This window comes from Arvicola amphibius, chromosome 10 (genome assembly GCF_903992535.2).
Source record: "Arvicola amphibius chromosome 10, mArvAmp1.2, whole genome shotgun sequence".
NCBI classification, from domain to species: domain Eukaryota; kingdom Metazoa; phylum Chordata; class Mammalia; order Rodentia; family Cricetidae; genus Arvicola; species Arvicola amphibius.
In genome coordinates this window covers 121,972,279-121,987,234 of record NC_052056.1, presented here as the reverse complement: position 1 = coordinate 121,987,234, position 14,956 = coordinate 121,972,279, and the positions used below count along the sequence as shown (strand labels likewise).

The 14,956-nt window shown below is 50.1% G+C and overlaps 1 protein-coding gene across 1 annotated transcript in view; it reads left to right on the top strand.

Annotated features, from left to right (window-relative positions):
- Wscd2 (WSC domain containing 2) overlaps positions 1-14,956 on the top strand; it is a 42,853-nt gene that overhangs the window by 12,754 nt on the left and 15,143 nt on the right. The window contains exons 4-5 of the mRNA XM_038346610.1: positions 9,122-9,243; positions 11,062-11,236. Coding sequence (XP_038202538.1) covers positions 9,122-9,243; positions 11,062-11,236 — 297 coding nt within the window. The remainder of the gene's footprint in view (positions 1-9,121; positions 9,244-11,061; positions 11,237-14,956) is intronic.

The following is a 14,956-nucleotide window of genomic DNA, read 5'->3' as shown; positions in this document are numbered from 1 at the left end:
TGGTAGAGCACTTGCCTGTCGTGCAAGGCCCTGGGTTCAATCTCCAGGATCACAAAATAAAAAGAAATGGAAGAAGGAAGGGAAATGAGGGAAGATGAGCAAGCCTGAGGCATTGCTTTTACTTGCTTTCATTTGAGACCAGAAACCCACTGCAACGTCACAACTCTGAGCAGAGGGGGCCTTTCTTTAGCTCAGCTGACTTCTGAGAGTTCCCCTGAGCTTGCCAGTGTTCCCAGCTTGAGTTTGGTTAGAAAAACTACAGTTTGCAACCAAGGAGAGCAGGTGGTGGGAGAGGCAGGAGACGCTTTTGCTGCAGCCGCTGTCCCACAGCCCCTTCCTAAGCAGGGAGTGTTGAGTTCCGGTTATTTCCTGCTTGTCAAGAGTCTGCTGGTAACCAGGTGCTAAGCTCAGGTCAGGCTTGAATCCATGTCTCCTCCCCACAGCCTTTCCCAGGAGTTGCCACTGGCAACCGTTGCTATCCACAGCGAGGGTATGAGGCTTTATGCATTGAAGTACTTTTGCCAAGGCCCACACAAGCAGGAAGGAAAAACCACAAGGGCTTCGACTTCGTCAGGGTTTCTATTGCTGTGACAGACCCCATGACAAAAACTGACTTGGGGAGGAGAAGGTTAATCTCACCTCACTGTTCCACCATCCAAACTGTCAGGCTGTTCTCAAGGCAGGAACTGAAGCAGAGGCCATGAAGGAACACGGCTCATTGGCTTAGTCCTCATAGCTTTCTCACCCAGCCTTCTTATACCACCCGGGACCGTCAACCCAGGGCTGGGCCCCTCCCACGTCAGTCATCAACGAAAGTACAGCACAGACAGACCAATGTGGCGAGGGCAATTTCTCAACTTAAATTTTCTCTTCCATACTTACTTGAGCCTCTGTCAAGTTGACATAAAACTATCCAGGCACAGGCTCCCGGGGCTCTTCCGCCAGGCTCCACTTCAGACCTTGTGAAATGGAGTAGCTCCTGTCTGTCACTTTTCTCCCGCTCTGGTAAAACACTACGGCCTAGGCAGCATGGAGAAGGAAGAGTCTGTTTGTGCTTGTGGTTCTGGAAAGAGAAGAGCAGGGAGCCAGGAGCAGAAGGCTGCGCAATGGCATCTCAGCCACAAGCATGAAGCAGAGAGCAGACAGCAATAGCACCAGGCTTTCCGGGTGTGGTGGCGCACACCTTTAATCTCAGTACTCAGGAGGCAGAGGCAGGCTGAACCTCTGAGTCTGCCAGACTGGTCTACAGAGTAAGTTCCAGAGTAACCAGGGCTGCAGACTGAGACCCTATCTCAAAAAAAAATAAACAAATAAGCAAAGAAACACAAGCAAAAAACTCTCATGGTTCACCCCCAGTGACATACTTTCTCAAGCGAGACTATACCTTCCCAGAACCTCCCCCAGACAGCACTAACTGGAGAACCAAGATTCAGATGCCTGAGATGATGGAGAACATTTTTTCATTCAAACTACCATGGCCTTGTTTGGTTTTGATTTTGGCTCTTGCAGTGCTGGGGAATGGAACCCAGGATCTCAAACATGCTAGGTAACTGCTCTCTACACCCCTATCTTCATCCTTAAACAGTCCGTAGCCCAGGCAGCCTTGAACCTGTGAAGCCGCTGTCTCAGTCTCCAGAGTAGCTGGAATGACAGGTCTGAGCTACCAGACACAGCTGGGTTCTGCACACCTAAGATGCCCACAGGCTATTCCAGGCCGTTGGTCCATAGCCCCCATCCTTGGTACACTGAGGCAAGAATGCACAGCTGAGTTTGGCAGGAGCTTTGTTCCTGATTGGCTGTGGGGACAGGATGTCTTCTCTGTAACAGTCCGTCACTGGGTAATATGTACAGGGCTTGAGTTCCTGAACTTTGGTGGCCTCATGCAAGCTTTGCCCTGTAGCTAACAGGGTTGTGCGTCACCAGTTTGCAAATGCACTGCTTACACCATTTGGTTCATGTCTGAAGATCCAGCTGGCAAAGTGCAGAGGTGGGAAATCTAAGCTGGAGAAAACCTGTGCAGTGGGCTTGGGTCTGACCATTGGTGCAACAAGGTTCTAAGTTCTCATCCTCATGACTGACTTCATTTGTACTGCTATCAAGTCGTTACAATGGTAATATGTTGACCATCTGAATAGATGGCCTCAAAGTGTTACAGTTGCTTAGAAAGGATGCTGCTGCTGCTGCTTGTGGATGCTCCTGGGATGGGTAGAAAAGATTTAGGTTGTGTGTCTTACTAACTAGACAATCTGGGACACTGACCCCCAGTTCTCTGGTGTAACACTTAAACCAAAAGCTTCTCAATTGGATGACATGTATAACACACACAGGTGGTGGGGATGTCTTATGTGTGGTGGTCTTTACACATGGAGGGAGGACTGGCTGGCAGGGAAGCATATGCCCTACTCAGCCTGCCCATCTCTGTGATAGTAAAAGTACCCTGAGTGTGGAATCATACTGCCTGAGAAAAGCATCCTTGTGTTGTATCGTGTCCAAAGGGAGACGGGGTCATTTCTGCCGAGAGAAGAGCTCCATACCCTCTGCTCACCAGAGTGTGATACACAAGGAATGAAGCCATCCGCCAGAGAACTAAAGGAAAGCCCAAGCCTCGAGGCTGCTTCCCTTGAGACTAGAATGAAGGTGGTATGGGCAAGAAAACAGGAGGTTGACCAGATGTCCAGCCAGGATGCCTACTAGGCTCCCACTCAGCAGTCAGCAGCATGGCATATGGAGAAGCTGAAGCAGGGCACTGTGCACTTCATGTAGCTGCAGTGTGGGAGGTGTAGCCTCTCTTCCAAGGAAGCCACAATCCTGGGGTAGCAGTTGGATGCTAATTGGGTTTGTTCAGCCATGAGAATAAGCAGAGGCAGCCTGAAGGAGCCAAGGGGACACTTGAGTAGAATCCTCTTCTGGGGAGAGTCTAGGTGAGCCAGAAACCAGCATTCAGCCAGAAGCAACAGTCCAGATTCAGCAAATGTCTCATTAGAATAATCTTCCTCATCTGTCTCCATTATACGCTGTGGAAACTGATGTACAGAGAACAGAAATGACTCCATGGGACACCCTGGCGGACATCATAGGAGGCAGCCCATTTGGTGGGGATCCTCAAATGGTGGCTAAAGCTTTCTCTAGTAAAGAAGGAAAGAGCACCCAGATCTGAGACACATTACCAAGGAACATGGGGGAAATCTCGACAAAGAGGTCTAGGCCTGAAAAGACCTGGATGCACACCGGGAGGTGTGACCGGCATGTCTTTCTGATGCCATGGTGCCGTCTGCAGACTGCGAATGCCTGGCATGGGTTCTGACTCCCATTTGGAACATGGCTTCTATAAGGACTCAGTTTTGCCTAAATTCTTTCTCCCTTGATCCCTCACCCCTGACCCGTTTCCTGTCTCCTGACTCTGTTGCCTTTTGCTCCAACTCCAAAGCACTCTTGACTCTCATACCTGGGATTGGCTTTAGCTGTAAACAACTAAGAGAGGTGTGTGCTCTGAGTCACTGGCTCATGGCCAGCTTAGCACAGGTAACATAGGTGAAGAAGCGAGTGACCTTTTCAGGAAGTGGAGAGGACAGAAACAAGACTCCATTTGCAGAGTCTCTTGAGAAAACACACAGAACACTTCCATTCAAGATCGCACGGGGACATTTATTCCCTGAGCATCACACGGATGGGCCTGTGAGGGGGTCGCTTGTTCCTGCAGCAAGCAGTGAGGATATTCAGAGGTGCCCTGCCGTTCTGCTTTAACACAGGCTCTGGGGCACTCGAAGACAAAGAACCAAGAAATGGACTATCTCTTGGTGAGGTTGCATTTGTCACACCAGTTTGCTAAATGTGCCGTCGAGTTCAGCTCTCTCCCTGAGGGACAGACCAGCTGGTGATCGGAGAACATTGTGGTTTTATAGTAGGTCACAAGGGGCCTGAAAGTTTGCCTGAAAGATGCTTGCTGGGTTCCGGTGGAGAAGAAGCTGAGAGTTGTGCTGAGCAAGGGGAGTTCCCAGGGTGCCTTGTGTGTGGCTGTCCACAGTGCTGACTGCCCTTTGGTGCAATTCAAATCGGTGACTGTCACCCAGCTTTCCCTGGGCTCAGTCCTTTCGTCCACCTCGCTCCTTCCCCCCTTCCCCCTCCTTCTCCACCCCGCTAAGGTTCCTACTCTCACCTTTCCTCGCTCTTACCTTCCCTCCCCTTTCCCTTCTTAATGAGTCCTTATGTAATTCACAATAACCCTGAAGAATCCCTCACATACCTTCTAGCTTGGGTAGTGAATTGTGTCCATGATTGTTAGCTCTGGAGACTCCCATCTTTGAGAGTCGGAAGGAGAATTCTGTGAGGTTTTTGTTTTCTGGTTTCCGCTCACTGGTACTTCCTTCCTGCTACTCCTATCTCCAGCTTGTCCAGGAAACTCGTGTCTCTTTGGACGGACCTTGCCAGCTCTGTCTCTGCCAGACGCTAACATATGGCACTGATGACTCCTGCCCTCACAGGAGACTGTACTGATCGTAACAGGTGGACTCAGCTGGAGCTTCTCTAAGCAAAATTCATGAAGGCAGGCATGCGACACAGGGAGTGGTGTGGGTTTTTCCACCCCAGTTTTTATTTCTTTGCTACACTGACTCTGGCCAGACTACAGATCCATTCTGAACCTCTGAGCGTTGTCTGTAAGTTAAGGACAACCCCAACATCACTGGGGCCACAAAGCAAGTGAGAGTCTAGACAGTATCAGCATGGTGACTCTGCTTCTAACAGAGTCCCCAGGTTTGCTCTGAGAACTGCCTAGTTCAAGCTACTTGGATTTCCAACACCCACAGGATCTTCTGGTGATGTATAAAAATAGCCGCCTTGAACCCCTCTTAGACAGGGAAGTTCTTTGTGTATTCAGTGTCTCTTTGACTGTAGGGAGCTCATTGGCTGAGAATAGCTTCTGGCTAGCATCATCCCCTAGCTAGCATCTTTAATACCATGGAACTTGGCCTAATAATCCAGGAGGTGGTAGCTCCTTTCCAGCCAAGGAGGATTCCTCCATGTCTGCCTCTGAGCTGGTGCCTGGTAACATTTGCCTCATTTTTTGTGATACACAAGAACAATGAAGTGGCTAGATTTAATGCACCTGCCCCCAAAGCATGCAGTGTGCCGTTGCTGTGCTCAACTCTTTCTAGTAAAAGTTCAAGCCAGTGGGGTCACCAGTGTCCCTGATAGACTGCCAGTAAGAGCTGACATTGTCAAAGTGTGGGGCACAAGCTTCTGCAACCTCCTCAGGATCCTGCGAAGAATCCTAGAAATAAGTGTGGCTGGCGTGTGGTCTTCCGGAACCCCACCTTAGTGTTGGGCAGAGCTCACATGGAGACGCAGACAATACAGTGTTCTGCCTCCATGTCAGAAGAGGGCACCATATGTCATTGTAGATGGTTGTGAACCACCATGTGGTTGCTGGGAATTGAACTCAGGACCTCTGGAAGAACAGTCAGTGTCCTTAACCTCTTAACCATCTCTCCAGCCCCGGAAGCGCTTACCTTTCTGGGAAGAGACTTCCCCGTGTGGGCTGGACTCTGGCCAAGGCCCGCCTCTCCTGCACCCCCTCTGCAAAGTACATTGCCTCTTAGATTCAAGCCTGGCTGCTCAAAGGACCGTTGGGAAATACTGGACCCCCGGTGTCTTCTGTGGGTCAGCCAAGAGTGGCAGGTTAACTCAGGTCAGCTTTGTCCTGAGCTAGGTGAAGGGAGCCCTGCCACGGCTACCTGGCTATCCAGCAGGGCAGATAGACACATACCCCCCTCCCCAGAGCCCTGGACTGCCTCTGAAGAAGCCCACAGGGTCCCACCTGCATCCTCAAGTTTGGAATCTGTGTGCCCAAAGAGGTGGACTCATCATGGACAATCTCACATACACACATCCCACCCACACACCTTCCCACTGTCCATACACATACTTGGTGAGGTCAGGCCCTCGGTGCCCTCATTCCCATCCCCTCATCCCCTTGGATGTAGACAGACACATTCCTTCCCATATCCTTCAACACTTTTCACCCCTTCTGACTCAACTCTGTCCTTTCTGGGGGGTCTTAGGCACCATCAGGGTGATAGGAAGGGACTCAGAAGGGCTGGGCTACAACTACAGTTCACATGGCTACTATGAAGAGAGACAGGCTCCAAGATACCCAAGCCCAGGTCAGCACAGCCTCAGTGAGAATTGTCGGAGCAGGAAGGAGGCAATTACCAAGCCAGCACCTCATGCCCCGTGACCTGAACTGGCATCCAGCTAGTAGAGTTCTCTGGCCAACAGAGATTCATACAAGCTGTTGTGTGGCTTCCTGCCTCATCCTCTAAACCTTATGCTCAGAGACCATGCTCCCTTCCCTCCCCTCCCCTGCTTGGCAAATAGGTGAGCTTCTTTCACCAACCCCTAGGTGGCCTAATGGGGCTTCCTCCTGTGTACCCACCCATGCAGCTGGATGGGTGACTCCGGCGTTTCTCTGTGGGGCATTGGTGGCTTTTGGGGGTGCCAGAAAGATGTGCTGTACAGGGCATGTGGTTCCATGTTTCCACCCTCCCAATGCTGGTGAAACCTCAAGATGTCGTGCTAATCAAAGGTGACTCCATATTTTCCAAGTGCTCACTTGATAAGATAGTCTCTGCTCCCCATGTTCACGCAGGGAAACTAAGGCCTGGAGAGACTGCACAAAAACTGAGCTGCATTCTTCCCAGTGCTGCGCCTCCAGCCCCTCCTGTCCCAAATAGAACTCTGAGACAGCGCAGGACAGCATACACCCTGGCGTGACGTAAAATTACCCTGTAAGCCTGTGCAATGCCTGTGCTGTGGGCCAGTGCCACTGTGAGCTCAGGCCACAGGTGTCGGATGGTAGAAATAACCGTGAGGGTATCTTTGAGACCTAAATCTTAGATATGCTATTCCTGAACACCACATCTCCTGCGTGGAAGAAATTCTCCATCCCTTGCCAGCCCTTGAATCTAAGGTGTGTTTTTACCAGAATGTGGATCTGCTCTACAACTCTCAGATCCGCCAAGCAGGAGGCCTGTGCTCTCCGCAGCTTCCTTTGCTCTGAGAGCAGCTGGGACAAAATGGGGCACCTCTACAACAGCTGGTTCTTAGTTTCTCATTGAACTTTCTCAGTGAATTTGCCTCTTGCAGACTTTTGGAGTTTGTTTTGTTCCATAGCCCAGGCTGGCCTCAAATTCACTACATAGCCAAGGATGACCTTGAACTTCTGACCTTCCTGCCTCCAGCTCCCAAGCACTAGGGTTACAGTCTTTTGTCCCCATGCCTGGTTTATGCGGTACTGGGGATGAAAGCAAAGTTTTGTACATGCTAGGCAAGCACTATACCAACCAAGCCATGCCCCTAGACCCTTGAAATTTTTCAGGAGACTGGAACATGCTGGTACTTCTACCGTGCTGAGCTGAGTGCCGACACACAGTAGGGGCTGTGCAAATGCCATCAGTCCCAGATCCTGGGCTCAAGAGTTTGATTCTTTCTCGTGATTGCTTCTGGGAAGGAACATTCAAGTCAAGATCTGAGCAGTAAAGAGCTGGGGGTATAACTCAGTGGGAGAGCAAGCCTAGACTGTACTAGGAACTTGGGTTGGTTCCAGCACCGCAAGAAAGCAAGATCTGAGACTCAAACCAAGTCCGATAAATTTTTTTTTTTTTTTTTTTGGTTTTTCGAGACAGGGTTTCTCTGCAGCTTTAGAGCCTGTCCTGGAGCTAGCTCTTGTAGACCAGGCTAGCCTCGAACTCACAGAGATCCGCCTGCCTCTGCCTCCCGAGTGCTGGGATTAAAGGCGTGCGCCACCACCGCCCGGCTCCGATAAATTTTTAAATATGCTTCATGAACCTTGCAGCACACCACAGGGACCACGTCCTGCTTTTCTTACTTACATAAAATACATATTCATTGTGGAAAGGATTAGAGAAGGGTTTTTATTAGAGAAAGAGAGATGCACTCACCTCCTTCCTGGACCCATCATAGTTCCACATTTCCCATCCAGAGCTTTACACTGCACTCTTATCTCAGGCTCTGCTTCCCCAAAGCCAGCCAAAGACCATGGTTCCAGATGTTTTCTTCAGGGGCGACTTCTCTTGGGACACAGCAGTGGGCTCCCAGTCGTCTACTATGCCACTGGGCTATTTCCAGGTTAAGGATCTTAAAGAGTCCCCTCCCATCTCCTGCCACTATAGCAACTTTTGCAGCCAATATGAGTCCGTCCTGGGTCAGCATAGATGTCTGAGGTCAGGGACTTTCCCCTAAAGCCCCGCACAGGTGAGGAAGAAGGGCCCTGGAACTGGGAGGAAGGGTGGTACCCAGGATGCTGCCAGATGCTTTGCTCCCTGCGTCCTGCAGTGCTGGCCTTTCTGATGAGAATGTGAAAAACTCTGCATGCCATGTGTCTATTCCTTTAGCGGGGCCGCCCCATCATGAGGCACAGGGGGACCAAAAAAGAAAAGGGGGTAAGGTGAACCCATCTCGGCCACCTCTTGACAAAATACCAGGGCAGGGAGCGTCCCCTGAAATACTGAGCTCATTCACCAGGAACAAGCCGGTGCTTTTCCTCTCCATTTTGACTTGCTGTGTGACCTCAGGCAAATTCTGCCTTCTCTGGGCAACCGTCTCGATGTTCTTTCCGGAAGGGGATTTATTGGAATGATGTATAGGCTGTGGTCTGAGTAGTCCGACAATTGCTGTCTTCTGACAGAAAGGCTAAGAGTCTGGTAGCTGTTCAATCCTTGAGTCTAATTGTCAACAGCTCCAGTCCAGCCCCAGGAAATTCTAGAAAGCAGCTGGTCTTCAGTCTACACTGGGATCCTGAAGAAGTGGATTCTAGTATCAGCGAGGGAATGAATGCCTCGAGGACAAGATAGACGAACTCACCAGTGAGAATGAGAGCAAGGAGGCCAAAGGCAGCAGCTTTCTTCTTCCTTGTCCTTTTCTGGGGCTGCCCCTAAAGGTGTGGTCCAGATTCAGGGTGGATCTTCTCACCTCAAGTGATCCAATCAAGAAAATCCCTCGCATGCTTACTCAGCTACCTGGGCTTTAATTGGTTCCAGACACGGTCAGGTTGATGATCAAAATTAGCTGTCCTTAGGTCTGACAGCTCTGTCTGCCTCTTCAGATGGAAGTGCTGTATTCAGGGGCTGCTTCCGCCGACCGAACAACCTCTCCCTGGCCTTGCCTGTGACAGTCGCCATGCCAAACATGTCTGTAGACAGGTGTGTGGACCTCTGCACAGAGAAGGTAAGCTAGGGATGTTTGCAGCACTCGGGATGCAAGGACAGGGTGGCAGGAAGTCCAGAGAACAGGATGTGGGCTGCATAAGTCACTCGCAACAGATGAGGTCACAGATCGTGGCTGTGATGAGACGGGAATGCATTAGTTCATGGATTCAAGGCGGTGGCGTCACACAGAGCGGCGGGAGTTGTCTACTCGCGTCTAGTGGTGAGGGAGTGTGAGATTGAGAATACCTGAGGAGGCATACTAAACACTCCTAGGTAGGTAGTGACATCGGTAGTGACCCAGTGGCACCCAGGTGCATGCCGCCTTTCTCTCTGCATCTAAGCAGTTCCTATAAACTATCTGAGAAATTGAGAGCCATGGGAGTGGAGCTCACTGGATGTGCTGTGTGCTTTTCCCTCCTGAGTCTTCCTGGACCCGTGACCAGGGGGAAATCTGCTCTGCGTCTGGTTTGGGAGCCAACTGGACAGAGTTAGCCTGGGGCCAAAGGAGACAACCCAAGGCTTCTTTGGGTGTGCACATCTATATCCTTTTGGTTGAAAAGCACACAGATTTGTGCCAACAAGTGTAGGCAGAGGCTTTTTGATCATTCCCAGCCGCCCAGACATGAATAATCACACAGAAATTATACTAATTGCAATACTGTCAGGTCAATAGTTTAAGCATATTTCTAGCTAGCTCTTACATTTTAAATTAATTCATTTCTCTTATTTTATATTTTACCATGGGGCTTGTGGTTTACCGGCAAGATTCCAGCAGGCTCTGGCGGGCGTCTTTCTCCTTAGGCAGCTACATGACGTCTCCCTGACTCTGTCTACTCTTTCTCTACATCTCTGTTTGGATTTTCCGCCTGGCTGAAAGCAGCTTCTTTATTAACCAATGACAATAAAGCATATTCCTAGCATACAGAGGGGAATCCCACATCAAACATGACTCAGTGGGTAAAGACTTGCCACCAAGTTTGAAGACCTGAGTTTGATTCTTAGGACCCACATGGCAGAAGGAGAGACCTGGTTTCTCCATGCTGCCCTCTGCCCTCCACATGCACACTATGGCATACACATGAACACATGAACAATGGATGACTTACAGCATTTCCCAAGATGTGAACTGTGTGACACAGTCACACAAAAGACTGGCAAGATCAACAGAGGCATGCACCCTTGACTCTCTCCCAGGCTCCCGGGGAAAGTGTCTGTGTAGTGCTGACACTCTCTACCACAGCTTGCAGTGAATCCCTTTTGACAGAAAAGATGGCATTGACCCCAGGCTCACTCACAGCAGAACCCAGGCAGCATTTACCAACACTAGTGTCCTGGGGTGGAGTTCCAGCACGCCTTGCCTTGCCTGCGTCTTACTGAACTGCCAAGGTTCTGCGGGTCCCTGCACATCCACACTGCACATCCTCAGCTCTAGGTGACTTCTAAGCCCTAATTTGGTACTGATGCTGTGTAAGGAGTTGCTATGGTGATCGCTGAGGGAAAGGAAAGGTTCAGGTGTTCAATGCCGAGATAGTACTTTTCTGGAATGTTTTTTTAAACCTCACCATGGAGTCAACAGATGGGGCGGGCTGGTATAGTCTGTGGGTCTCCCTTTGCTGCGTGGGAATGTGTGGGAACCGCTTCTCCACTGATCTTCCTGGTTACGGATACCAGGTTTATCCTGAAGTCTTATTTCAAATAAGGAATCAGATAAACAGTTAATCAACACAAGTACTGGAATGGAGGCAGTTTGCCAGGGAGGGTAGCTGCTGACGTCTGGGGAGAAGGATGGTTGGGCCGTACAAAGACCAGGTGACTCGCCCTCTCTTCTCATGCCCAGGAGTACCCCCTGGCAGCTCTCGCTGGCACGGCTTGCCACTGCGGCTTTCCTACTACACGATTCCCTCTTCATGACCGGGAGGATGAGCAACTGTGTGCACAGAAGTGCAGTGCTGAAGAGTTTGAGAGCTGTGGGAACCCCAGCTACTTCATTGTGTACCAGACACAGGTCCAAGGTAAGCCAGCTGCCTCGACAGACCCCCTTTCCCAGAGGTGTCCTGGCCGGTCTGTTTCCTAAAGCCTGCAGTGCAGGAAGAGGAGAACTGACAAGAGGACAGAGGGCTGGACTGGTGACGTTGCCTAGGCTTAGGGCTCCTGGGTAGAAGACAAAGGGAGTGTCTGAGGGGAAGTTCTAATGACCCTGTGTCTGTCCCTCGTCACCAGGGGCCTTTGGTGGCTCTTTGCTGAAGAAGAGGCAGTGAGAGTGAGCGGAAAGAGAGCCCTGGGTCTCCTCTCCTCCAATACAGACCCAGCGGTGATCTTGAACAGCTCACACCACCTGTCTGGGCCTGAGTTTCTTCATCTGGAAAATGAAGCTGTAGATGGTTGGTCTCCAAGGTCCTTTTCGGTTCTGGAATTCTGTCATTGTGTCTATAGCTTCTTCCTTCTCTCTCTTTCTTCCCCTCCCCGACTCGATCATCCTTTCCATCTCTTCCCTTCTTTGCCAGTGGAGCCCGTACTGACTGTTTGTCTCTCTGCCGCCTGTGTGGGTGCCAAGTGTAGTGGCGACGACAGTGGGTGGAACGGTAAGGATGAAGGTGATGATGGTGATGATGGTGATGATGGTGATGATGCGGTATTGACGAAGATAGTGATGATGATGATGATGATGGTCATGATGCAGTGTTGATGATGATAGTGATGATGATGGTGATGATGATGGTGATGGTCATGATGCGGTGTTGATGATGATAGTGATGATGATGATTGTGATGACGGTGGTCATGATGCAGTGTTGATGATAGTGATGATGATGATGATGGTGATGATGGTCATGATGCGGTGTTGATGATAGTGATGATGATGATGGTGATGATGATCATGATGCGGTGTTGACGAAGATAGTGATGATGATTGTGATGACGATGGTCATGATGAGGTGTTGATAATGATAGTGATGATGATGATGATGGTGATGATGGTCATGATTTGTTGTTGATGATAGTGATTGCATTTGGTGTTGATGACGGTAGTGATAATGGTGGTGTTGATGATGGTCATGATTTGTTGTTGATGATAGTGACAATGATGGTGATGATGATGGTGATGATGGTCATGATGTGGTGTTGATGATAATGGTGATGATGATGCACTTGGGCTTGTTAGTTTTTGACATAAACCTAGATACATCCAGGAAAGGGGAATCTCAACTGAGGAATTGTTTCTATCAGACTGCATATAGGCAAGTCTGTGGGGAGTTCTCTTTGTTAATAACTGAGGTGAGAGGCTCTAGCCCACTGTGGGTGGTACCATACCCTAGGCAGATGATTGTGGATTGTATAGGAAAGCAAGCCATGGAAAGCTAATCAGTAAACAGCTTTCCTCCACGGCTCCTGCTGAGTGCCTGCCTTCACTTCTCTCAGTGATTGGCTGTAACTGGGACATGTGAGCCAAACAGACCCTTTCCATTGGTCGGTGTCATATCACAGCAACAGAGAAGCAAGCTGGGATAATGATGATCATGATCATGATGGTGGTGGTGGTGGTGGTGATAGTGGTGGTGGAGATGGTGGTGGTGGTGGTGGAGATGGTGATGGTGGTGATGGTGGTGATGGTGATGGTGGTGATGGTGGAGGTGGTGGTAGAGATGGTGATGGTGGAGGTGGTGGTAGAGATGGTGATGGTGGCGGTGGTGATGGTGATGACAGTGGTGGTAAACGGTGGTGGTGACATTGGTAAAGAAGGTGATGGTGCTGATCATGGTGTGGTTTGATTATGGTGATGACGGTAGTGATAGGGTGATGATTAAATTGGTGATGGGATGGCATAATGAGTTTCTTGGACCTTACTCCACTTCAGACTCAGTGCTAAGGCCTTCATATATACTCCCTCCCCACAGCTGTCCTGTGAGGTGGGATCAATGATCATTCCTCCTTCCCTGGGAAAGTGAGCATCAGACTAGCTGAGGGACTTGCTGCAGACAGATTATAAACCTTTATTCCTGGCTGGGGCATCTCAATGAGAAGTTGGTATGGGGTTGGGTACTCATGCTGGAACAAAACCTAAGGAAACCCCTGGATATATACCAGCATGGATACACGGGCCATCCACTGTGCACCAGCCTCAGGCCAAGCCTCAGCCCATCCTGTGATGTAAAAGCCATAATTAGCCAATGAGCAGAGCTGGTCCCATTTTACAGATGGTAGAGGGTTAGGGAATTGGCCATAATCCTACATATGAGAGCAGTATGCCTTTAGAGATGACTCCAGAGACCATGCTAGAATCCTCAACTCACAATGGAAAGAATATTCCCAAGCCATCTGGAGTCTGGAGAGCAAGTGGTGCATCTCCAGGCAGATTACCTCCTAGCAACAATGCATAGATGGACAGGCTCCTGGACACTGCATGAGTGTGTCAACAGCAAAAGAGCATGCAAGGCAGCCTGTGCTCTCGCGTGCCAGCACCCTAGAGGGAAGTGGCAGATTCCTGTTTGTGATTTGCATAACAATCCTGAACAAGTGTCTGGTGGTCCCTAGCAGGCAATCCCACTGTTTTACAGTCCAATGAGGATGAATGGGTGTGCTGGTTTCTGGGATGCATTGGGCGTCTGGGCAGAGCTGCATGGCCCTGGCCTGGAGGAGAGAGTCTCACACAGACTGTCTGCACTGTGACTGTGAGTGGCTTTGCTGAGGCCCTGCTGGATGCTGATGGCTCTTCAACAGCAGATAGCATCTCTGCTTTCATCCCGGCAAGCCATCCCCAGACTGCCCAAGCCTCTCGAGCAGATCCTCCACCCTGAGGAGAGGTGTGCACCAGAGATTCCGTAAACTGCCCAAATCTTGGTCCACCGTGGTTTTCCTGCACGCTAAGCCCTGCTGTCCTGGCGGGAACTAACAGTTAGCACCTGTGTGCCCAGCACCGTGAACGCTCTTCACCACCTTAGCCCATGAACCCTCCAGTGCCCTCATGGCATGCTTACTATGGTGAGCACCTTACAGATGGGTGACTGAATGCAGAGAGGTCGATGAATGCAGAGAGGTTCAGCAGTATGGCCAGAGCCACGCAGCTGGAGCAGGGCAGAGATGGGGTTCAAAGCCCAGTGATCAGGATCTCAGACTTCACGCCTAACCGGGGCTTCTCACAGGCATGCTGGCACTCCTCTCTGAGTGGTCAGAAGTGAGGAGAGTGTGCTCCAAGGAGGTGAAACCCAGTGTAAAGGCTGGAGAGTTGGGTCTGCTGGTTCCAGGGTCAAGAAAACTCAGCCTGCAGCTCCTGCCTTGGTTTACGGGGCTTCAGAACCAAAGAAACAAAATAAATTTTAACACTGAAAAAAACAGCCCTAACCACAGAGCCAGCCCATGACCTCCCAGGAAGGTTTGTGTGGAGAATTCTGTTGGGGGAGGGGATTAAGGGGAGGGTTCTGTGTTCCACCCCCATAGCCAAGCTTTTGTTATGAAGTAAAATATTGCCCAGGGCACAGCCAGAGGCTCCCATTTGCCCCCAGAACTATTTTACTGAGTCACACTTCTCTACACCCCTTGTCCCCAGTGTTCCTGTCACTCTGAAGGAAGTGTGGTCCCCAATGGGAGACATTAATTACAATGCAACATTTGATTGGGATTTCTTTTTTTTCTTTTTTTTTTTTTTTTTTCTTTTTTTGGTTTTTCGAGACAGGGTTTCTCTGCAGCTTTTTTAGAGCCTGTCCTGGAACTAGCTCTTGTAGACCAGGCTGGTCT